This window comes from Pongo abelii, chromosome 1 (genome assembly GCF_028885655.2).
Source record: "Pongo abelii isolate AG06213 chromosome 1, NHGRI_mPonAbe1-v2.0_pri, whole genome shotgun sequence".
NCBI lineage: Eukaryota > Metazoa > Chordata > Mammalia > Primates > Hominidae > Pongo > Pongo abelii.
The window spans coordinates 73354683-73381795 of NC_071985.2; the positions used below are offsets into that span (position 1 = coordinate 73354683).

The window sequence follows — 27113 nt, forward strand, 5'->3', positions numbered from 1 at the left end:
TTTCTGAAGCCACTGACTTCTCTGAGGGCTCTCCCTATTCCTAATGCCCAGGAACTTGTTTGACAGCCTTTTGAGAATCTTGAATAAAAAAGGGCTTACAAAGGTAGGGTGTTCGATAAGAGAGCCTCACATAAAGCTAGAATTCCCAAGGACTGCACTGTCGATAAAACAGAGTACCAAAAATATTAAAAATTAAAAAGCCCACTTTATCAAGAGGTACAACAAGAAAACCTGTATTCCTTGGACTTGACCCAAAACATAGGGGGAAAATTTTCCCTGAGAATTGTAACTACCAGCCAAATATCACAGATTTGCACCTCAAATTCATAAGATGGTATGGTATAAAAAAATTCATGCCAATAATATATTTTAAAGTGGTTTTATGTTGGTAGTGCCCTAGGCAATTGCCAGAAGTAACACAGCACAGATTTAACTCAGGCTGGAAAGAAACTGAACAGATAAAGTTTTAAGGAACATGGACTCACAATCAAAAATCATAAAGCACCCATGAAGCACCTCACAAAACAGTGTGAGGAAGAGCAAGCAGTAATACCAAATATCAGACCAGCTGATGTAAAATATTTTTAAACGCCTAATGTTTTTAATTAAATTTTTTCTTTTGAAATAAACTGTAGATTCACATTGTAAGAAATATTACAGAGTAATCTTGTGTACATTTTGCCTGGTTTCCTTCAATGATGATATCTTGAAAAACTATAATACAGTATCACAACCAGGATACTGACATTGATCCAATCCATCAATCTTGTTCAGATATCCCCAGTTTCACTCATACTTGTTTGTGGGTGTTTTTATTACTTATGTAAGTTCATGTATCCATCACTTTAACATGCTTTTAAAAATAAAAAAAGCATATCCAAATTATGAATTAACAAAAATAAATAAAAAATGGCTAGGCAGATGTGACAAAGAACTAAATACAACTTATGGAGATTAAAAGTACCCTAATAAAAATTAACAGTTTATTGATGAGTTATAAAAGCCGGTTAGCCAAACCTAAAGAAAGAGTTGGCTGGGCAATAAATAAAAAAACAGCTATTCAAATGCAGCACAGGACAACAGAGATATGGAAAAACTGAAGAGATATTAGGGCAAATGGAGGACAGAGGGACAAGTAGTAATATACATTTAATAGAAAGTCCAATCAACCTAAGTGTCTATCAGTGGATGACTGGATAAAGAACACGTATATATACACGATGGAATAATATTCAGCCACAAAAAGAAATGAAATCTGCCATTTGCAGCAACATGAATGAAACTGAAGGTCATATATTAAGTGACTAACTCAGACACAGAAAGTCAAATGTTGCACGCTCTCACTCATATGTGGGAGCTAAAAAAGTTGACCTCACAAAAGTAGAGAGAAGAATGCTAGATACTAGAGGCTTAGGAAGTGTGGAAGTAGATATGAAGAGAGGTAGGTTAACAGGTACAAACATACAATTAGATAAAAGCTATAAGCGCTACTGTTCAACAGCAGAGTGACTATAGTTAACAACAATGCATTATATATTTTAAGGCAGCTGGGAGAGAGGAGCTTGAATTGTTCTCAACACATAGCAATGATAAATACTCAAAGTGATGGATACCTCGAAAACCCTGACTTAATCATTACACATTCTATACATGTAACAAAATATCATATGCACCCAATCAATACATAAAATGTTATGTACCAATAAAATAAATATAAAAATAATAAAAATAAAAATAAAACATATATATCTGTTAAAACAGACATGTATATATCCATATATCGTTTATGGCTCCTAATTGCTTATGGTTCAAATCCCTTAGCCCAACATCTAAGACTACTGTCCAGTATACTTTTCCAGTTTTCTTCCTCACTTTTCTCTAAGAAATTTTCCTCCTTTCAAGCTGTTCTTTTTAGAGCGGCCTTAACATGTTTGCACATCTGTACTTTGGTTCATGTAATTGACCTTTCCTAACAAACTCTTCTTTCTGCTCTCTACACTGTACATATTTTAAGAAACTCAGCCAGGCATGGTGGCTCATGCCTGTAATCCCAGCACTTTGGGAGGCTAAGGCGGGCAGATCACAAGGTCAGAATTTCAAGACCAGCCTGGTCAATATGGTGAAACCCCATCTCTACTAAAAATACAAAAATTTGCCAGGCATGGTGCCGCACACCTGTAGTCCCAGCCACTCGGGAGGCTGAGGAAGAAGAATCGCTTGAACCCGGGAGGTGGAGGTTGCAGTGACCTGAGATCACGCCACTGCACTCCAGCCTGGGTGACAGAGCAAGACTCCATATCAAAAAAGCATCTCATCTCTTCTATAAAGTATTTCCTAATCACTAAGCCCATAGTAGTTTTCTTTTCCTTCCCCTCACTCTTCAAGAATGTATTCTCTGAAATAATCATTACATAATTAAAATCAACAAATACTTAGTTTTTATCCACTATCAGCTAAACATTTTGCTGGTGTGTAAGACTTATACTTAACACACAATATAGAATGGCAGTTGGATAAACAGGCTCTGAAGTCGGAGTTTAACTTATGTCTGCTACTGCATAATGATAGATATTTGACTATCTAAATTTAAGAATAAAATACATATAATCAAAATATTTACTTTTTGGAGCTATGGTGAGCATTAAATAAAATAATCCATGCAAAATGCTTTGTTTCATTGGCATAATTATATATATGTGTGTGTGCGTATATATATATAAAATATTATATATAATTTTACTATGAACCAGGTACTTTACTTGGATAGCCTAGCATATTTGGGTTTGAAATCTAAATCATGCAATTCCAAGACTAAAATTAGCATTAAAATTCAGTGGGAGTTACATCACCAAGAATACCAAGATCTAAGGTCTAAAGAAAAGGACATTACCAGAATTAAACATGTCAGAAGTTTCATCCTCAAGAAGTAAAGATGAAAAACCAGCTTATTCTACTCTGAGTAGGGTTGACATCAGCTGAGACAGATTTGCAGACCTGGAGCTCTGAGGACCCCTCCAGCTATCCTGCTCTTTTGGCCACAGTTTCTTAAACCCAAGGTTGGCCAGAAACCTGTGACTTCTGAACTAACATGTAAAGATGAGTTAGGCCAGTTGACACTGACTGTCTTCAGAATTTGAACCAAGGTACTATGAGAAACTGTGGCAACTGTCAATAGGATATAAATCTGAAGGGAAAAACTCAATGAGATAAATTAGGAGCCAGAGCAAGCTGAAGCAATGTTTTAAACTAAAGCTATAAGGGAGCAGAAACTATGAGTAATCTAGCAGATTGCTAACAAGACATGAATGGTGAGAATGAACTAAGATGTAGAGAAATATGTACGCTTTGAGAGAGATGGGAGTTCCTGACTGCCACAGTCTCTGCAACTCTCCAGCTCCACTTTCAGCTCATATGTAATTTTACAATAAATCCATTTTCTGCAGTTAACATGAGCAGGTCTGTTCCCTACAATTGCAAAATCCTAACTAAAGTGCCTGATAAGGATCTTGCCTAATCTGTAACATCATGTCCAAGAGATCTTGTAATCCTTTTTTGGAGTCTGGTCTTTCTCTCATTCACTGACTCCCTAGGTAAAGAGGATTCATGTTATTAATACTTCCTGGCTATTGTAGCTATTTTTATGCTCATCAAAATTTACCCCATGTTTCAGATTTTTAGAGCCTCCTGGGGGCTCAGGTACTCAAATAACAAGTTAATGAAGAAAATGGCTTAAAGCCATTCCCTCCTTAGCTAACATGTTCACACTTCCATGAGTATTGTCAGTTATTTTACTTACTAGATCTAAATGGGGCAATGCTACCATACTAATGAGACCAGTAGAAAAGTTTACTATAGTGTAGTTTCTGAATACCCTTCTTTTTCCATACATAGTAGTATCCTCTGCCTATAAATTTTTACCCTACTAAAACCCTTGCCCTACATTGTCATTTCCCCATGTCATTGGTTTTCCAACTACATACAGACAAATATTTATATGTATATACTAATTCATTTTTAAAATATCAAATGTGTTCCAAGAACTGTGAACAAAGAAACTAAAGTCTTGTGCAAGAGACAGACAAGAATGGGAAGTTACAGTATGGTATGATAAATATGTATTTAAGCAGGGGTTGGCAGTTTTTTTCATAAAGGGCCAGATAGTAAATATTTTAGGCTTTGTGGGCCACGTGGTCTTTGTTTTAACTGCACAACTCTGCCACATGAAAGCAGCCATAGACAATATGTAAACAAGTGAGTGTAACTGTATTCCAAAATAATTTTATTTACAAAAACACGTGATAGGCCAGATTTGATCCATGGTCCATAGTTTGCCAACCACTGTACTAGAGTAAGAACATTCCTTTCTTTAACAATTATTTATTGAATACTTAGTCTGTTCCTTTTGCTGTTGTAGGTGTTATAGTATGAGAGTCACCCAAACGTATAAAAACCCTTTCCCTGGTAGAATTTACTTTCTAGTGGAGAAAATGAATATTAAGCAAAATAAACAAAATAGCATGTTTGTGATAAATTCTAAAAAGAAAAATAAAGCAGGAGAAGAAACCATAAAGAGCCAAGACAATGTGTACAATTTTACGTGAGGTCTCCAGAGAAGGCCTCACCTAGAAACCCACTTTGAAAAAAGACCAGAAGAAAGTGGGAAAGTTAGCTGTGTAGAAATCTGGAGGAAGAATATCCCAGAAAAGTGAAAAGCCACTGAAAAGTTCATGCAGTAGGAGTACATCTGGCAAGCCAGAAGGCCAGTGTGGCTGGAGTGCAATAAGGAGCATGGTAAGAGGTGAGGCCACAAAAATGACTGACGCTATATGACCCTATAGATCAGAGTCATGCTGTTGGCTTTGATTCTGAATAAGCTGGTAAGCTGCTGGAGAATTAGGGGGAGAGGAATGACTTGATCTGAGTTATACCCTAATAGGATTACTCTGATTGTTATGTTAAAAATAGACTCGGGGCAACAGTGCAAGGGCAAAAGTGGGAGACCAGTTAAAAGACTATTGCAATAATCCAGGTGAGTGAAGATGGGGACCTGGATTAGGGTGGTGGCTATGGGGGGATGAGAAGTGATACGAATGAGGTAGCTAATTTGTATTTGAGGACAACAGAACGCTCCCAAGAAGGAGGAAGGTGCATTCTAGCTGAGACTTGAAGGATAAGTAGTAGTTATTTAAGTGTTTGGCTCTGGAAATCAGATCCACAACCATTGGACAGCGCTCTGGGTAAGAAGTGAGAGAAACCTTGGAGTTGAAATTAATAATAGATCAGGAACTTCCCCCAGAGGCTGGTGCTCTGATGGAACCTCAGAAAAACCCCTGATGGCCAGCCACCCTAACTACATATCCTGCCCACTACCCACTCTACAACTTTGACATCAAGGGAATGAGGGCCTGGTTAGAGGAAGACCTACCAACAAGATTTCATTTATATCCAGTCACTGAAGTAATTACAAACAAGAGTCCAAGACAAAGAAAAAAGAAAGAAAATGTGTAAGTGTGCAGCTGTCTTTCAAACTCTTAGGCTTAAATTCTAGGAAGGAACCTGTAAGTGAAATCATCCGAGACAGATTGGCATCTGGCCAAGGTACCAGGGCTAGCACCCCAACTCCTAGGAAAAAGCCGAAGTATTTTGGACAACCGAGTGTAGTTGGAGACTGGGGTCTCTCCGGAAAAATTTCTAAAAGGAAATATTTTTAACCCAGACAGACTACATGGCTCACTCACAAGTCTGTCTATTTGGCTAGAAATAAACTATGAAAAGAAGAAAAACAGCCACCACTCCCCACCCCCCCCCCCACTCACCTGAGGAGGAAAGTCCACTAAGCCAGGTGAACAGAGAAACTGTGGATTTCATTTGCTCCATAATACGGTGCTTATTGGAACTGTGGAGAAACTGGCTTATAGGAAAATAAACAGGAGACATTTCTATTTGTAGGTAAACTTACTGTGCTTATCTATGGAACCTCCTCTTATTTCTTTCCTTCTATTCCCATTGCCAGTTGACGTGACCATGAGAAGGTGACACTTGCTCTAGAGTTCACACAGCCTGTGAATTTTGAAGTGAGGGAACTGGCAGTTTTTTTCGCTGTTTAGTTTTAAAATTTCTCCTCCACTTCTTTTCTTCCTGCCCTCTTCTACCCCTTACGCTTATTTTCCCTGCGTGTGTTTTTTTTGGCTTCAGGGAACTTTGAATCTCAACTTCAAAAGAAACCTATAATGAAGCCTGGCTGATGTTTAACAGACCAGCCACTGCAAGGGCCCAGCCTGACCATGCCTTTGGCTCAGCAGCCTCCGACTGTGGGTGAGCAAAGCACAGCTAATCCAAAGCATCCAGGTCTGTGCAGCACCAACTTCTCCACCTGTTCCCTTTGATGCCATGTGCCTCTACCTTCCTGTCCCAAGATACACCCTTTCTAGTGTATACCTGCAGAATCCACTCTCTGCCATATCCCCCAGGACAATTCCCAGCCACCCTCTTGAGTACTTCTTTAGAGGGGAGTGTGCCATGGGCAAGCCTTGCTATGTGTAAGAGTCCTCTGCCCTTGAACTCCCCAGTGAAACCTCAGGGAATGAGGCAAAGAAGAGACAATGAGTTGCCAACACATAGAGATGTTAGCCCATCACAGGCTTCAGAAACAAATATACAGAAAACAAATATACAGTATCCCCATTGTCTGCTTCAGAGCATGGTCAGACACTAGATGATTGATGCCTTGTTCAACCATTTGTTTTTATTTGGAGACTTCTCTCCACATTATAGCAATATTATGAGATCTGAGATATAGAAACCAAAAAGAGAGACAAGCAGAGTTCCAGATTTAATGAAATACTTGCTCAACTCTATTGTGAAAAGGAGAGAAGGCATGGGATGGAAAGTAGGTGCAGCAGCAAAGAACTGTAACTCTGAGACATAATTTTAGGGAGAAATGTGACAGAAACAATTAATAACCAAAAAGAAGCTGAAGCCTGCAAAGGTCAGGGAAGACAAGTTCCCCTGAGGGTAAAGAAATTCCTTTGGGCTCAGCTCCCTAGTATGCACCATAGGGAATAGTCAAGAATAGTCAATGACATTTGTGATTTTACTGAAGTGGACACTCAACACCCTTCCTTCCCTTAACTCTCACAGATCATCTCTCAGGGCAGCTACTATGTAGAAATAGACATCTGGCTTATGTAGCCCTGCCAAGTTCCAAGTTCCTTTATCTTGGTAAGTCTGTTCAACTGGCTGGGTAATGTATCTATAATTCATATCTCCTCCTGACCAGTCCAGAGCTTGATAAGTACTCTCCCTTTGATAGGCCCATCTGGGTTACAGATGTTTGATGCCAGATTCGTCAGGCTCTCTCTCCTCTCAGAGCGTTTGGGAGAGGAACTACTTTGGGCTAGATTTCTGGTTTCTTGCTGGGGGTGGTAGGAATGCATCTTTGTTTGTTTTGTGCTGCCATAGCAGAATACATGAGAATGGGTAATTTATGAAAAAAAGAGATTAATTTCCTGCAGTTCTGGAGGCTGTAAAGTCCAAGCTCGAGGGGCCTGCATCTAGTGAAGGTCCTCTTGCTTCATCATCCCATTGCAGAAGACAGAAGTGCAAGAAAGCAGACATGAAAGAGGGGTAGCAAACTCATCTTTTTATCAGAAACTCACTCCTGTGATAACAGCATTAATCCATTCATGAGGGCAGAGCTCTCATGACCTAAGTGTCTCTTAACATTTTCACCTCTCAACACTGTTGCTTCAGGTATTAAATTTTTAACATATGAACTTTGGGAGACACATTGGAACCATAGCAGGAAATATGAACTTTGGGAGACACATTGGAACCATAGCAGGAAGACTGAACAGGATTTGGGAAGTGAGGAGAGTTGTTCATACATCAACCCTTGCATTCGAATGTTAGTGATCTATTTGTAGGTCTGTCCCCCACTTTCTACTACTCTCCCCTGACAGTGGAAGGTGCTTCCACTGTGAGTGGAAAGACTCTGTGCCTGGAGCACTCCACTCAATAGATGACTCGCAAAGCATTTCTCAAAGTTGAGTCCTTTCAGAGTAACAGTATAATGGAATTGTGAGCTTGAGCTCTGTGATTTAATTGTAATAATAGGGAGGCTCTACAAAGCTAATCTAGTTCAGAGACTAACTCCACCAAGTCACAGGACCTCATGGAAGCCCAAAGATCTATATCTCTATGAATCAAAAGTCCTTTCAGGCAATCTAAGCCATGACAAAGAAAAGCCATCCCCCATGTTCTGCTTTTAATGCCTCAGCCTGGATTTAAACCCAGAGAATTTAGATAAAATTACTGAACTTCTCTAAATCATTAGCCCTTATCCTTTCCATAGTCTTTATGTGTGTCCCTCTGCTTACCTTACCATGCCTAGCACATCATAGAAGCTTGATAAATAATGATTTTTCAAAATATTGCTCTTGCCAAGAGTCATAAAAAATTAATATTTTTAATAATAAAAATTCAGCACAAAAAATAGCATAGGGAAGGCAGAAAAGACCTACACACAAAATAAGTATAAGAGAGCTGCGAAGAAAGAAAACCTCTCTCCTCCACTATGTTTCTGCCTTCAAATTTCTTTTTTCAAAAGAGAAAATTCATAGATAATTATTCTTTCTTAGATCGTCATAGGTAGAGATTTAAAAGTGTGGTTTCTACTGTGAATAAGCATTAGACATTTAAGGAAAGTCACCAGCATAAAGGATAGTCATGAATTTAAAATATAGTAAAAAAGAAAAGTCGACTTCAGATGCATTGGATATAACACACAAAAAAACAATTCCAAATGAATCACATTTTTATCTTTGAAAATGCTTATCTTAAAATTTTTTAAGATTACATTAAAAATAATCAAAGAATAAGAAGGTTTTTAAAGTATGATTGCTAAAATATAAAAGTAAAAAAAGCATTGAAAGACTCAAAGAAATCTCAAAAAAAAAAAAAGTAGAACAAACTAACAAAGAGAACGTAGGAGAGAAAAGAGAAAAAGACTAAGTTCAGTAGATTCATCCCCAGGAGTATCAGGGGTAACAAAGAGAACAGAGAAAACTGAATGAAGAAATATCAAAGTAACAGTTTAAGAGATTTTTCCAGAGACAAAGGGCATAAGTGTCCAAATTGAACAGTGTTCAACAAAAGAACAATAAAAGGCAATCCCTAAAAAATAATCTTACAAATCCCTAGTCTAACAAGGCTAAGGATAAGATTCTAAAAGAATATACAAATATATTTGTGTGTGTATATATATATATAAATATATATATGTACATACATATATACATATATGGGTGTATACATGTATACACACACACACACACCTATAAAAATACACACAATTATCAGAACAGAAGCTAGAAGTAATTAATCAATTTCTTCATAAGTTTGAGATAAACTGTTTTTCAATTCAAAATTTTATACCAAGTCAAACTATCAATTTTGTATGAAGGCAGAATAAAAACATTCTGAGAAGTGCATTTTCAGAAAAGATTACCTGAAACATCTTTTCTTAGAAATTTACTTGAGGATGCTTTCCAGTAAAATAAGGTAGTAAATTAAGAGATATTCATGTAATTCAGGACACAGTGGCTCTAACCCCCCCAAAAAAAACGCATTGAAGAGAAGTCCCAGGATGACAACTGTGCAGCATACCTAAAGATAACTGGCCAAGACTGGAAGAAGAGAATAGAATTAACTAGAAGGCAGAGCTCTAGAGGAGTGTAAAAAACATTTTTTAAGGGTGAAGAAGAAGAGTTTTATTTAGTGTTAGAACAGCTCAGAGGAGAGGAACATTTTCATAAATATATTCTACAAATTAGCGGGTAAAATAAAGCATTTGAAAACCATCAAGAATATCAAGAAAGAATAAAAGAAGGAAGGAAGGAAAAATAGAGACTCAAGGGGTGGGGCTGGGAATGGGAAGAAGCTGTGCAAAAAAGAAATATAATAATAGAATAGTACTTTGTTCTGCAACAATTAACATTTCACAGTCATAATACTATAATACATACAATTGATTCAACAAAAAATAGTAATTATATGGAAGGATAAAAGGGCAAGGAAGGAGATAATGTAAGAGAGTTAGTCTTGTCTCTATCATAAGAAATCAATGGATAATGTTTAAAATTGATGAACCAAGCAATATAAATATAATATTTGGAGGTGTACAGGAAACTACCAGAAAAAAACCGGTGAAAAAAATAAATATAGTAACCTGTGCAGAGCAAGGACAGAGTGTGGAGAAGAATGGGGAAGAGTTAGGCAGGACACTGTTTTTCTTCCTTCTGTCTTTTGGTATAATTTGATATTTTAAACCATGAGCACTTTTTTACTTTGAGTTAGTATTTTTAACTATCAAAAAGTATAAATATTTCCTTTGTATTCCACAAAGCAGGTTTTATATGTGGGGGGTAAAAGAGTCACTTATGAATAAAGGTTCAAAACACTACTGGGTCTATAAATAGGAGTGAGTTCCCCTTCTGCAGGCAGTGAGGTGAGTAAGTTATAAACACCCAGATAAGGGCAGTGTGATAGGAACTCAGAGAAATAAAGGGAAACTCTGAGGAGAATAATACCTGGGTACCTTGAAAGACAGCTCTCTCAGACAGGGCAGTGGGTTATTACTATAAACTAGGAGACCAGACTTTCTCATTTATCTGGGGGATCCTAAGTGTTGCTAACCACTGCTGTTAGTGAGGTTTAGCTTCTGCTTAAGGTTACCAAAATCTAAAAACCAAACCCAAACACAATTTTCTTTTCTTCTTTTTTTTAAAATTATACTTTAAGTTCTGGGATACATGTGCAGAACGTGCAGGTTTGTTACATAGGTATACACGTGCCATGGTGGTTTGCTGTGCCCATCAACCCATCATCTACATTAGGTGTTTCTCCTAATGCTATCCCTCCCCTAGCCCCCCAGCCCGTGACAGACCCCGGTACATGATGTTCCTCTCCCTGTGTCCATGTGTTCTCATTGTTCCAAACAGAATTTTCTTATACAAATAGTTCTGATAATTTGATTAGTTCTCTTTGCATTACTATGTAAATAAAAGCTTCCTATCTGTCAGCCTTAATAAGAACTAATCTTATTTTAGAACTATTTGTGTGCTTTGAAAACTTTAGAGCTACTTTCCTATACTTTATTTCATTTGATTCACAAAATAATCTGAAAATACTGATAATGCAAGGTATTACTGTAATCATCCTTACTTTATAGACAAGACTTCTGAGTTTCTGAACGTGACTTGCGTAACTTGCAAACCTAGTTAAGTAGCAAGGACTCCAAAATTTAACCATGTCCCTTGATTCCAAATTGTATATTCGATTTTTGATACCACATGCTTGAAGTACAGGCCACTCTATTAGTGGTAACTCATATCAAGAGGACTCCCCACACACAGGGATACCATGAACTACTTGTGCAAATGGTGTCCAATACAAAAGTAGCCATCAAGGCATTGGGTGGAAGCTGAGATCCTGTTCCCCCACCTCCCACCAGCCCTGTACCCTATGTCAGGTAAGCCTTTTCATAATTTGAACAAAGGCACCAGTTGTGTACTGGGGATACCTTGTCCACATACACATATTAACAAGTTCACTAGCTACCTACCTACTTTCTTATCCTCCACTATTATGTCCAACCCCTGCAACAGCCATCAAATGAGAATCTTCTTAAGTCTTCTGTCTCAGAACAAGAGACACATCAGATCCATTTATTCATCAACTTAAACAACTAAATGTCAGCTGCTATTCTAGGCCTTGGGAATATAGTGGTTAACAGAATAGACAAGGGACCCGATCTCATGGAGCTGATATTCCAAACAGAGGAAAAACAGAAAAACACATGAATGTGAAAGAAAAATTATCTGAAGTACTAAGTGTTACACAGGAAATTTAAATTAGTTGATGTAACAGTAATTGATAGATGCTTTAATTTGAGGGATTAGGAAAGGCCTCCCAGGTGGTAACATCTAAGTAGGTATTTGAATGACAAGAGAGAGCCCATCATGGGAATATTAAGGAAAGGAGGATTCCAAGAAGATGGAACAGCACATAAAAGTCCTGAGGGCAGAAAAAAGCTTGATCTGTTCAATGGAACAGAATCAAGTCAGTGAGGCTGTGTTATGTGGGTGGGGATGGAGAGGTAGACAGAAGCCAGATTGCATTAAGAGGCTGTGTGTCAGGTAGGGGGTTCAGATTGTATTCTGAGTGCAGTGGAGGAAAAAATCTTAAGACGAGAAATGACAGGATCCAACTTACCTTTTTAAAAAGATCCTTCTGGATGCCGCACAAAGAATGGAATTTAATGGGGCAACAGTGAAAGATCCCAGTCACCTAAAGGAGACTAGTGGCGAGATATAACACGAAACTTTACCAAACTGCTGAACTGCTTAGACTAAATAGACCTAACACCTTTTCACAGATCTGTATTACTTTGCCAAGATGCTAAGACTATAGGAAGTATTGTCACATGTAATTAGTATTGACTGGTTTCTATGCCTGGATGCCTTGTTTGTTCTCCATGAAGATTTCCTGGCCTCCTCTGGTAGAGTAAGTTGTTTAGCTTTCCTGTGCCCCAAGTACCTGGTGGATATGCTTTTGGGTGCGCTTCACACTGTGTACACAGCTTTCTGCCCCACAAACTGTGAGTTTTGTGAGGACTGTCTCTTGTCTCAGTCATCTGTGTTCTTAATTACCTAACAGAACACCTAGCACTTCACAAAAGCTTAATACTGTTTGATGGGGTGGATTAATGTCTTATTCAGGGAGTGTGTGAACACATTTGCCTCCAAAACCAAACAGATAAAATGATGTTAGAAATGCATCCTACAAGTAGGACACCCCAAACCCCAGTCCCTTACCTCTTGGGTGAGTCAGGGTCAAAGCAGGTCTTGCGCACATCAGCCACCTGGGGGTCGCAGCAGTCTCCGTCATCAAAGTCGTTCAGCATGTTGTTACACTCCACGTGACAGAGCCCATCCCTGCGGTTCCAGGAGTAGCAGCGGCCCTGCAGGCGGCAGTCACCCCCATCATAGCCTGTGAGTGGGTGCTCACACTCGGGGTCGCAATGGTCATTGCCAATCTTGCTGGGCTCACAGTTCACAAGCACAACCCGGTGTCGCAGGGTGGAATTGTGGACCTGGTGGACGCTCAGCTGCCAGCTGATGTTGTAGCGGCTGAAGGCCTCATTCAGTGCCTTGTGCTGCAGACGAATCTGCTCCTCACTCACAATGGGGTTTAGGCCCTCATCATCACAGATGTTCACCACCTGGTAGCGTATCACCTTCTCTCCCCGAAGGGGCCAGTATCTATTGTACTGGGAGATCAATTCCACATTGTCACAAACTGTTTGCCCACAGAGTGGGGGCCGCAAAGGCGACAGAATCTCAGGCTCTGGCTCAAAGCCCTGGAGAACCTCAAGTCGTGGGTACTTCTCATCTCTAAAGGGAACCCACTCTGTGTTCACAGGCTCAAAGCTCGCTGTCAGGACCAAGTCAGTCGCTTCCTCCTCCCCACTTGAATGCTGAGAACTGTGCTGAAAATGGCTTTGTGGCAGGGCGGTCGACCAGAAAACCAGTGTGCCCACGTGTCCACGGAAATAGTGCCCATCCTCAGAGCTGTCTCCCCCCAGGAGCAAAGAGCGGCAAGATGCCATGAAGGGGCTGTTCAGGGGACCAGACTGGTCTAGACTGCTAGCCACCTGAGTGCCATCCACATACAGGGCCATGCGCCGTCCATCATAAGTGGCTGCCACATGGGTCCATGTGCCTGGTTGGTAGCGACTGTGGCTAATCAAGATAGTGGCTTTCTTCATGCGGTCGGTGCAGAGGGAGAAGAAGAAGCGAGCATCCCGCTTTCCCTTGTCCTTCCCTGAGCGGATCCCCAGGGCCCAGCCTTTGTCACTGACAGTGTGGGAGCAGTTATCAAACACACCTGGGAAAGAAGGAAGAATCGAGGGAAGAGATAGATACCAGATACAAAGAGGAATGGAGAAAGGGAGAAGAAAGCCCATGTAAATAACAAGAATGCAGGTTTTTAATGGAGAATAAAGTAAGTGACACAGATTTCTCACCTGAGATGCCTGTTCATATCCCTATATCAGGCCGTTCTGGCATGTCCTATCCCCAAAAGGAATGATTTGAGATTCCACCCAAGTTAACTCATTCTGGTATGTTTACATAACTAAAATGGAAGCTGGAAAGCAGATGTTCAATGCAAATGGCAAGAATCCTCTAGCACTCCATCACGAATGTGCTTCATGCTCATGACTGGCTTTAAGTCCATGCCTTTCCTCATTGATCCTAGCTTTTTCCATTTCCTCAGAAGCCATGAGAGTAGTCATACTTATTGCAAATGACAGCCATCTCCTACCCTCTGGAAGGTGATTTTTCTCTACTGAACATTAAAAGGATGATGCTCATAGGGAAAACAAGGAGTTGATTAATTAGGGAGTCTTTTTAGAGAAGATGGTAACATCCCAGACATGATTCCTAGCACACTATTCCCTCTAATACCTCTCATGGGTAAGGATAGCCATCTACAGTGAACAACTGTTCCCCAGAGAAAGCAATATGGCACTGCCCCATGGTCCTAGCCTAAAAAACTAATCACTGAGTTAGTAGAATGACTGTTCTATATCCAATACCACCCACCACCGTACAGAAGCAGACTGTTTCCAGATTAGTAAAGGTCCTATCATACACTACCTGCCTTGCTCAGGGCAGGCCCAGGGCATTTACAGGCACAGGGCTATTAAATCTAGTAGAATAAACAAAGGGTAGAACACCCATAAATAGTTAGATCATTAATAAGTTGGCAGCAGGAACAGACACAAACTTTCTGATGTGGCGTGATCACGGTTGGGACTCAGGCAGTTTGGAAGCCTTAAATGTTCCTACTAACCCATCTTCAGTTTACCCACCATCTCCTCCTCAGTACCTCTTCTAGTACATAGTCTCTCAGGAATAGCTTTTACTAATAAATCACATGAAGTCAGTACATCACATAGGAAATGCTTAATAAATATTGCTTGCACTGATGAATAAATGATGGAAAAATATACTAGTCTTTGGATCAGATGCCTGGGTAAACATCAAGAGTCATTCTCCCCAAGCTTGTTAAATAAGACTTTTATTTGTTCACTGATCTATACAATCCAGTCCAACAATAATTCTCCTTAGACAGTCTAGATTTATAACCCATGAGGCTTCCTATTCTGATGGCAGGTAAGTGCTTTACAAGTGTTATATTTCCAAAAGTGATAGAATATCTTCTCTTCTGTCTTCAGCATAAATTAATAACTCATGGTTTATAAAATAAAAGTACTTTTTAGCAAAAATATTTCCTCCCTAACCCAGTAATTCTAACAACTATAGTTTGAATTACTAGTGATGACTAGTTACAGTACAATGGGGTGTTCTGATTTTGGTTCTGGGGTTTTAGTTGTTATTGTTTTCACACTGGGGTCTATCTGTTAAAGAAGTGTAAGGAATACTCCTCTGCAAACTTTTGTATTGAGAGGATTTTCAAAAAAGCAAACAAATCTAGTGAGATTAATACTAAGTTCCCTGATTCATACTTTCTCCTGGTCCACTTATTTTAATAAGTAGTAAGTAGCTTTAATTATCTGTCTGACCTATGAGCACATGGGCTGCAATATTGAATATCAGGACCATGGAGTTATTAATCTATCAGCTATTTGCTGATCTTTAAGAGAAAGTACTGGGGAGGTTACTTTATATTTGATGCATACAAACAGGTAGATGCATGCATTCAGATATATAAATTGTTAGGCTTGACATATAAGTTACCAGATAATTAGCATGATTACCTGCCAGACATCTACTTGCAATTTTAAACACTTTAATTTGCTGTCCTTAGAACTTCTAGTCTATTATCAAAAATATAATTGTTCTTATTTGTCTCATAGAAAGGTATAAAGTTATTAATAATGTATCTGAAATGATATTTCTAACTTCTTGAAATAATAAATAGAAGATGGACCACTCTGATTATACTAGTCTAGTTCTGATTAGTGTAAGTTTTAGCAATTACATCAAAAAAGATTTATAGCCAAGAGCACTAACATCATCTATAATAGTTGTGAGATGTAGCCAGTATGTAGAAGTATTATTTTGAATGATTACCAAAGTAATGATTATTTGCTCTCTAATTTATTAAGATGTCCAAGCAGCAAATGAAGAACCTCACTAGCTGCTTAGATAACTACATTTTACTTGCTTTATTACCATTGTTCATACTTCATCTGTAGGAAAATAGAGTACATAGTTGCTGAAGCACTATCCTGCACTCCTTCCAGTTAAAAAGGCATACTTAACAAATAGAATTCTCTAACTTAATGCCAGCAACTCTAGTTGTGGATCAGAGTCACATGTGAAGCTTTCACAAATACAGACTATTTTGAAGCCATATTGAGAGCTTATACCATATTACAAAAGAAATCAAGTTCCTCACTGCGCTTAGTAGAACAAAATGCAGAAGACATAAGTTGAGAGCCTTAGTATTTTTCATCCAGTGAAGGAAAGTTAGCAAGATTGATATCAATGGTAAGTTAAATCAGACATGAAAATGTAAAGATCATCTGAAATTCTTTTAAATCATTTGTTTAAAAATTATACTAGATCAGGGATCTTAGATTTGTCCAAGGTGCCTATGCAACAGTGATACATACTTGTTCATTAATTCAGCAAACTAATGGAATGAGAAGTAGTTAGGATAAACAAGGACCTGTTATGAATAAGTGCACAGAAACAGACTAAGTTAGCTCACCCATGCAAGTGCAAGTTTGGTAGATATTTACAAAGCAATACTATCTGCCAATCTCAGTACTTGGTGCTGGAGATTCTACAGTGATCAAATAATTATATGATATCATGGAGAGTTCAATATAGTGCAGAAAATAAACCTGAAATTAATAACAATGGAGTATGCTGACTATTGAAAGTATAAATAGCTATGGGAGCAGCAAAAGGACCTCTTTATTAAAACATGGTCATAACATAGCAGAAATTCTCCCTAAAGTCATTAAATGTCAACTTCCCAACACTGACCTGTCTTGTTAACAATTTGATTCCTAGAAGGCATCCACCACCCAAATCTGCCCATGAGATTAGGGCTACCTTGATCACCAGTCAGACTGTCTGGGAAGGCTAGAGAGTGCCAAAGCCAAAGAATTCCAAGAGATAAAATCAGATATTGCCAAGCCCAACATCCTGCCAGTTTACCCAGTAATATTCATTATAAGAGTCCTCAGAACCTGCCTTTATATAAATTACTCACTTCAGCCAAATCTTCTACACTGGAATTTTGTGTGTGTGTGTGTGTGTGCGTGTGTGTGACTATATTTACTTTTACTTAGCCTGTAATGTTATCTCCCATTTATATAGTCCTTAAGCTTTCCAAATAAATCTTTTGTACACTATTATTTAAGTGGTAAAACCATCCTCTGAGGCAGGCAGAGTTATTATCATTGGCCTTATTTTATAGATGCAGACACTGAGGCTCTGAGAGATTAGGTGTCAGACTGGGTGCAGAGAGTGCACTAGAACCAAGATATCATTATTTTGAGCCCAGAACAGTTTTCTACAAAACCTGTGCTGGGAAAGACCATAGTGCATGTGGTTAAAAGCATGAGTCAGCCAGAAATTATATTCTACAATCTACCACTTACATGCTGTATCATCTCAAAAAAAAGTTATATCACCTTATTGAGCTCTGGTTCCCTTATTTGAAAGTTTTACCTGAGAAATAAAATCTGTGCATCTTCAGCATCCTTCAACCACAAGCTGAGACTTAAACCTCATGAGGTTGTTGTGAGAATTAAATAAAATAACACATGTGAAGTATCTTAGCACAGTGTTCAGCTCAAATAAAGTGATTAATAAACATTAGCTATGATGAGGAGAAGGAGTTTCATGATGTGTTATCAAAGGAAATAACAAATTAGATATAAAACTAGTAGTATGCTAGTAAATATTTAACAACTGGTCCTCTGAAGATTAAAAAAAAAATCCAAGTCCTGATCTGCAACATTTGCCAATTTCTGTGATACAAATTACTCCCACAATGGCCAATTTTAAGTTACCAGTATGATGTCACTGAACATGGGTTTGGGAAGAGATGTGTACAATTGGCTCTGATGAACCAGTTTGAGTTGATTCCATTACTGTAAAGACTAAAAAGGAAAGCAATTGCAAGCTGCCAAGTGTCTCCTTTTCCTTTTGACTACTAAAGTTAAATGTGGCTGCTCTGCTGATAATATCATTTTCTGTAATTTAAAAGGGGGTAAATATTGCCTATACTCTCAGTTTTCAGCCACAACATGTCTACTGGAGGACCCAGTGACCAACTGTACCTGTGAACAAAATGTGTCCATCCCAGGTCTGCTCTTCCTCATTCTCTAGCTACAAATTGGGGTCATAGAGCAGCCTGCACAGGTCCCCACATGCTCTCAGGAGGGACCCTCAGCCCTACTTTCTTGACCTCATTAAGAAAAAGCAAGATGAACTTTGTTTCAAAGGAAAAATTACAGAATCACACATTTAGGAGACTTCTTCTTCTCAGTCTAGCAGAATAAAGACTGACAAAACCAACGAAGTCCAAGCCAATACAATATACTTGGTGAAACTCTTGAGTTTGTGCAACATTGAGATTTTATAATTTTGGATGTACGTGAGATAGAAACAAACATGTTATAACTGTTGTTTATTCATCAAAGCCACATTCTTGGAAAGAACAGAGGGACCAGTACATGAATATGATTTATGAAATTACTCAACACTAAACTGAACTATGATAGCCCATGGATTAGAAAAATCAGATCAAATGATGTAACTCAAAAGATGGTGGTAGTGTGGAAGCCAAACATTTGGACCACATCATCTTAAAACTGTAAAAATCATTTTCTCAACTGGCTTCCATCATATATGTTTACTAAATTTAAAACTGTTTAAGCACCTTACCTTGTATTTAATCTGAGTTTCCAGAGAAAGTAAATTGAGGGAGGATATCTCATTAATTGTATTCCTGCTCTCAACTCCAAAAATTGTACTTAGAGACCATGGGTCTCTTAACAGAGCAATATGCTCACATGGGTCTTAGCAAACATCATTTGCATCCAGTTCCCTACTATCATTAATTACCAGCACTTGGAATTGATAGAGTCAATTATCCTCAAGGAGAAAGGTTTTCTCTCAAACTGGAATATAGTCCTCCAAAGAGACTATGAAAAATTCTAATAAAGCAGTGAACATTATAGATAGAGTTACAAACAGCTGTTTCATGAAAAAAAAAGTTTTGAATGTGGCCCTTGTAAAGTAGTAATCCTGCTTCTTTCCATTACTTGAGTTTTTTCTTGATGCTCAGGGTATCTGCTGCTTACGCCAAAAAGAGATAAAGAGACTTGAATTATCTTTTATAATTTGTCTACTGTGTGCAACTCTATCCCTGGTGGACATGCCCCCACCCACAACAAAGTCCTGAAAACCAGCTTGGCAGGCCACCTTGGGCAGACACATCTTCAGACTGACCAAATGACTGTGTGCCTGTTCCTGAGGCCTGAAAAACAGCCCAGTGGGCTTGCCCCTCAAGGACACACCCCCAGGGCAGCCAAGCAGCTGTATGCCCACACCCCTGGCCAGAGTAACAGGCTCATAGCCCCAACCTCAGTGAGCCAGACCCCCAGCTAGCTGACTTACCATGGACATTATGTGCACTCACATCCCTCCCTCCACCTAAGAAATAGCCCAGCAAGCACACATCCAGCAAAGTTGTGCCACTGCTGCCACAAACTCTTGCAGCCTAGGCCACTGAGATACAAAAATCACTAGCATGAATTACAGCTGAAGAAACTGACTAGAGACTACTGTGTCCATGTGGAATTAAAGCCAAGACATCCTACCTAACTGACACCCTAAGACCCATCTATAGAAATAAGTCTTTTTCCAATGATGCCCTCTCTCACCTCTCCTATCTGACATAGTATTGGAAGTTCTGGCCAGGGCAATCAGGCAAGAGATAGAAATAAAGGGTATTCAAAGAGGAAGAGAGGAAGACAAGTTTTCTTTGTTTGCAGATGACATGATTTTACATTTAGAAAACTCCATCATCTCAGCCCAAAAACTTCTTGAACTGATAAGCAACTTCAACAAAGTCTCAGGATACAAAATCAATGTGAAAAATCACAAGAATTCCTTTACACCAACAACAGACAAGTGGAGAACCAAATCATGAATGAACTCCCATTCACAATCACTACAAAGAGAATAAAATACTTAGGAATACAGCCAACAAATGATACGAAGGATCTCTTCAAGAAGAACTACAAACCACTGCTCAAGGATATGAGAGGACACAAACAAATGGAAAAACATTCCATCCTCATGGATAGGAAGAATCAATATTGTGAAAATGGCCATACGGCCCAAAGTAATGTATAGATTCAATGCTACTCCCATCAAATTACCATTGACATTCTTCACAGAATTAGAAAAAAAAACTATTTTAAATTTCTTTTTTTAAATTTTATTATTATACTTTAATTTCTAGGGTACATGTGCACAACGTGCAGGTTTATTACATAGGTATACGTGTGCCATGTTGGTTTGCTGCTCCCATCAACTATTTTAAATTTCATATAGAATCAAAGAAGACCCTGTATAGCCAAGACAATCCTAAGCAAAGAGAACAAAGCTGGAGGCATCATGCTACCTGACTTCAAACCATACTACAAGTCTACAGTAACCAACACAGCATGGTCCTCCTATTACCAAAACAGACATAAAGACCAATGGAGTAGAACAGAGACCTCAGAAATCACACCACACATCTACAACCATCTGATCTTCAACAAACCTGTCAAAAATAGGCAATGGGGAAAGGATCTTCTATTCAGTAAATGGTGCTGGGAAAACTGGCAAGCCATAGTCAGAAAACTGAAACTGAACCCCTTCCTTACACCTTACACAAAAATTAACTCAAGATGGATTAAAGACTTAAATGTAAAACCCCAAACCATAAAAACTCTAGAAGAAAACCTAGGCAATACCATTCAGAACATAGGCATGGGCAAAGACTTCATGAGAAAAATGCCAAAAACAATTGCAACAAAAGCCAGAATCAACAAATGGGATCTAATTAAACTAAAGAGCTTCTGCACAGCAAAAGAAACTATCATCAGAGTGAACAGCCGACCTACAAAATGGTTGAAAATTTTTGCAATCTATCCATCTGACAAAGGTCTAATATCCAGAATTTATGAGGAACTTAAACATATTTACAAGAAAAAAAACAAACAACTCATCAAAAAGTGGGCCAAGGGTATGAACAAACACTTCTCAAAAGAAGACATTTATGTGGCCAACAAACATATGAAAAAAAGCTCAACATCACTGATCATTAGAGAAATGCAAATCAAAACCACAATGAGACACCATCTCATGCCAGTTATAATGGTGATTATTAAAAAATCAGGAAACAATAGATGCTGGCGAGGATGTGGAGAAATAGGAAAGCTTTTACACTGTCAGTGAGAATGTAAATTAATTCATCCTCTGTGGAAGACAGTATGGTGATTTCTCAAGGATCCAGAACCAGAAATACCATTTGACCCAGCAATCACATTAGTGGACATAGACCCAAAGAAATATAAATCATTCTACTATAAAGACACATGCACACATATATTTATTGCAGCACTATTTACAATAGCAAAGACATGGAACCAACCCAAATGCCCATCAGTGATAGACTGGATAAAGAAAATGTGGTACATATACACCATGGAATACTATGCAGCCATAAAAAGGAAAGAGATCATGTCCTTTGCACAGCCATGGATGAAGCTTGAAGTCATCATCCTCAGCCAACTAACACAGGAACAGAAAACCAAACACCGCATGTCCTCACTCATATGTGGGAGCTGACTACTGAGAACACGTGGACACAGAGAGGGGAACAACACACACCAGGGCCTGTTAGGGTATGGGGGTGAGGGAAGGGAACTTAGAGGATGGGTCAATAGATGCAGCAAACCACCATGGCATACAAATATCTATGTAACAAACCCGCACATTCTGCACATGTATCCCTGTTTCTTTTTTTTTTTTTTTTTTTTGAAGAAAAAAGTCTAATAAAAAATAATCCTTCCTGGATTTACTGCCAAAAAAAAATAGAATTGTATTTGAGGCAAAATATCTGAACAATTTTTATCAAACATGTAAATTAAAACAAATGTAAAAGTAAAAAACAAAACACACGAACACACAGAAAAAGAACTAAGCCTTTTTCTATAAATCTATTTCATAAAATTGGAAGAGGTGACTGTTCTACTGGATGCACAGAAATCAATGTAAGAACATATCAAACAGAAAATCAAGGAAACATTGCACCTCCAAAGGAACAAAACAATTCTAAAGTAATGAAATTCAATTATAAAGAAATATACAAAATACTAAAAACAATTCAAAATAATAATCTTAAGGAAAATCAGTGAGATATAAGAGATAGATAACAGATATAAGAGATAGATATTAAGAGACAGATAGATGATTAAACAAAATTAAAAAATTCATTATTTGAATGAGAAATTCAATAAAGAAATATCATAAGAAAAGAACCAAACAGATATCTTGATGCTGGATAATTCAATGAATAAAACAATAAAAAGTACAATCAAGAACTTAAACAACAAATTAGAGCAAGTAGAAGAAAGAATTTATGGACTTGAAGATAGATCTTTTGGAATAACTCAGGCAGACAAAAAATATATATTTTAAAGAATAAAAAAAAGCCTACAAAAATGTATGAAACATCAGTAAGTGAACAAATATTGGCATTATGGGAGTTGCAGAAAGAGAAGAAAAAAGAAAAGGTGAGGGAAACTTATTTAATGAAATAATAGTGAAAAACTTCTCATGTCTTAGAAAAGGGGTAGACATTCAGATCCAATAAACTCAAAAGTCTCCAAATATATTTAATCCAAACAAGTCGTCTCCAAGGCATATTTGAGTTTTGCCAAAAGTCAAAGACAAAAATAGCTAGAGAAAAATATAATACCAAGTCACATATAAGGGAATACCCATTAGCCTAATTGCAGATGTCTCAGCAAAAAATGTACAGGCCAGAAAGAATGGAATGAAATATTCGAAGTACTAAAAGAAAAAAAACAAACAAATCCATCAGCCAAGAATACTATACCCAGCAAAGCTATTCTTAGAAATGAAGGAGAAATAAAGTTTTTCTCAGATAACCAGAAACCTGGGGAATTCATCACCACTAGGTCAGCCTTACAAGAAATGTTTAAGGGAGTCTTACCTCTGGAAGCAAAAAGATAGTAACTGCATGTGTTCATGAAAACATATGAAAGTACAAAACTTGCAGATAGGGCGAATATACAAAAAAGAAACAAATCAGGCCAGGCACAGTGGCTCATGCCTGTAATCCTAGCACTTTGGGAGGCCAAGATGGGTAGATCACAAGGTCAGGAGTTTAAGACCAGCCTGGCCAAGATGGTGAAAACCCATCTCTACTAAAATACAAAATACAAAAATTAGCCAAGTGTGCTGGTGCACACCTGTAATCCCAGCTACTCAGGAGGTTGAGGCAGCGAATTGCTTCAACCCAGGAGGCAGAGGTTGCACTGAGCCAAGGTCGCACCACTGCATTCCAACCTGGGCGACAGAGCAAGACACCATCTCAAAAAAATAAAAAAGAAAGAAAAAGAAATAAATTAAACCTTATCACTGCAGAAAACCATGCCAAACACAAAAATAAACAAAGAGAGAAAGTAAGAAATAAAGAATATACAAAACAATGAGAAACAATCAATAAAACGAACTAAATTCCCCAACTAAAAAATATACATTGACCAAAGGGATTTTTAAAAGATCCAACTATATGTTGCCTATAAGAAACTCAATTCACCTGTAAAGACACGCATAGACTGAAAGTGAAAAACAATATTCCATGCAAATGGAAATAAAAAATGAACAGGAGAAGCTATACTTATATACAATAAAACAGATTTTAAGTCAAAAACTAAAAAGAAAAACAAAAATGCATTATATAATAACAGCAGGATCAATTCAGCGAGAGGATATAACAATTACGTATGTACATATGCACCCAACACAAGAGCACCCAGATATATAAAGCAAATATTATCAGATCTAAAGGGAGAGCTAGACCCCAATACCCATTCTCAGCATTGGACAGATCAACTAGATGTAATATCAACTAAAAAGCCCATAAGATTTGAACTGGTCTATAGACTGAATGGATCTAATGGAAATTTACAGAACATTTCACACAACAGCTGCAGAATACACATTCTTTTTATCAGTACATGTAACATTCTCCAGTATTGGCCAAACATTAGGACACAAAACAGGTGTCAATGCAATTTTTTTTCTAGAGAGGGTTTTGCTCTGTCTCTCAGGCTGGAGTTCAGTGGCAGTACAGCCTCAACCTCCTGAGTGCAAACAATCCTCCCACCTCATCCTCTCAAGTAGCTGGGACTATAGGTGTACGCCACCACAGCTACCTAATTTTTTAATTTTTAGTGGAGATAGGGTCTTACTATGTTGCCCAGGCTGGTCTCAAACTCTTGGGCTTGAGCAGTCCTCCCACCTCAGCCTCCCAAAGTGCTAGGATTACAGGTGTGAGCCATTATGCCTAGCCTCAAAATAATTTTAAAAATCAACGTCAGCCAGACACAGTGGCTCATGCCTGTAATCCCACCATTTTGGTAGGCCGAGACAGGTGGCTCACTTGAGCCCAGGAGTTTAAGACCAATCTAGGCAACATAGTGAGACCATGTCGCTAAAAAATAAATAAACAAATAAAATAAATAACATCAAATATCTTATCTGACCACAATGGAATAAAATGAAAAATCAATAATAATAATAGGAACATTTTTGAAACCATAAAAATACATGGAAATTAAACAACATACTCCTGAATATCTAATGGGTGAAGAAATAATAAGATAATACATAAATTTCTCAAAAAAATGAAAAGAGAAACACAACATACCAAAACCTATGGAACACAGCCAAAGCAGTATTGAGACAAGATTATAGCAATAAAAACCTACATCAAAAATTGGAAATATTTCAAAAAATAACAACGTAACAATGCACCTCAAACGATGAGAAAAGCAAGTACAAACAAAACCAAAAATTAGTAGAAGGAAATAAATGAAAATAAAAGGAAAAATAAACAAAAGAGAGACTAAGAAAGTTCAATGAAACAAAAACTTGGTTTTTTGAAAAGATATACAAAATGGACAAGCCATTAGCTAGAGTTAAAAAAAGAAAAAGGCCCAAATAAATAAAATCAGAAATGAGAAGATGTTATAATTCATGCCACAGAAATACAAAATATCATTAGAGACTATTATGAATCTTTCAATAAATTAAAAAGCCTAGAGGAAATGGATAAATACCTGGACCATGCAACCTGCCAAGATTTAACCAAGAAGAGATAAAAAACTTGAACAGATCAATAACAGGTAACAAGACTGAATTGGTGATTTAAAAAGTATCTCAACAAAGAAAAGTCTTCACTGCTTCACTATAAAATTCAAACAAAACTTTAAATAACTAATATGAATTATTTTCAAACTAATCCAAAAAAATTTAAGGCAAGGCAGTTCTTCTAAACTCATTCTGCTAGGCCAGCATAACCCTAATACCAAAACCAGACAAGGATACAGCAAAAAAAGAAAATTACCTACCAATATCTAATAAATATAGATGTTAAAATCCTCAACAAAATATTAGCAAACCAAATCTAACAGCACATCAAAAAGAAACATACACCATGATCAAGTGGGATTCATCCCAGAGATGCAAAAATGGTGCAAAAATTATTTATTCATTTCAGCGAATATATTACGGAAAAAGCATTTAATAAAATTCAACATCCTTTAATAATAAAATCTTCCATAAATTAGGTAGAAAGAAAGTACCTTAACACAATAAAGGCCATAAGTGACTGCTAATATCATACTGAACAGGGAAAAGCAAAAAGTGTTTTCTCTAAGAACTGGAAAAAGACAAGGATGCCCACTCTCACCACTCTTATTTGACATAGCACTGGAAGTCCTAGCCAGAGCAATTAGGCAAGAGAAGAAAACAAAAGGCATCCAAATTGGAAAGAAGCAAGTAAAATTGTCCATTTGTAAATGAAGTGATCTTACATAAAGAAAAACCTAGGCCAAGCGCGGTGGCTCACGCCTGCAATCCCAACACTTTGGGAGGCCAAGGTGGGCGGATCACAAGGTCAGGAGATCGAGACTATCCTGGCTAACATGGTAAAACCCCGTCTCTACTAAAAATACAAAAAAAATTTAGCCGGGCCTGGTGGTGGGCACCTGTAGGCCCAGCTACTCGGGAAGCTGAGGCAGGAGAATGGCGTGAACCCGGGAGGCGGAGCTTGCAGTGAGCCGAGATTGTGCCACTGCACTCCAGCCTGGGTGACAGAGTGAGATTCCGTCTCAAAAAAAAAAAAAAGAAAGAAAGAAAGAAAAAAAGAAAAATCTAAACACTCTACCCCCCCAAAAAATAAATAAAAATTAAAAAAAAACAAAAACTCTTATAACTGATAAATTCAGTAAAGGTGCAGGATACAAAATCAACATACCAAAATCAGTAACATTTTTATATGCTAACAGCGATCAATCTAAAAAAGAAATCAAGAAAGGAATCTCATTTAGAATAGCTACAGAAGCAATAAAATACCTGGGAATAAGTGTAACCAAGGATGTAAAAGATCTCTACAAGGAAAACTATAACACACTGATGAAAGAAATAAAGAAGGCACAAATAAATGAAAAGACATCTCATATTAATGGATTTAAAGAATATTGTGAAAATGACCATGCTAACAAAAGCAATGTACATATCAATGCAACTCCTATCAAAATACCATGACATTCTTCATAAAAATAGAAAACACAATCCTAAAATTTTGCAGGGAACCACAAAAGACCTCAAATAGCTAACACAATCCTGAGCAAAAAGAACAAAGCTGGAGGCATCACACTACCAGACTTTAAAATTTACTACAAAGCTATA

The 27113-nt window shown here is 37.8% G+C and overlaps 1 protein-coding gene across 1 annotated transcript in view; it reads right to left on the reverse strand.

Annotated features, from left to right (window-relative positions):
* Nucleotides 1-27113, reverse strand: part of PAPPA2 (pappalysin 2) — a 302050-nt gene that overhangs the window by 247235 nt on the left and 27702 nt on the right. Inside the window, exon 3 of the mRNA XM_024232330.2 lies at nt 12876-13947. Coding sequence (XP_024088098.2) covers nt 12876-13947 — 1072 coding nt within the window. The remainder of the gene's footprint in view (nt 1-12875; nt 13948-27113) is intronic.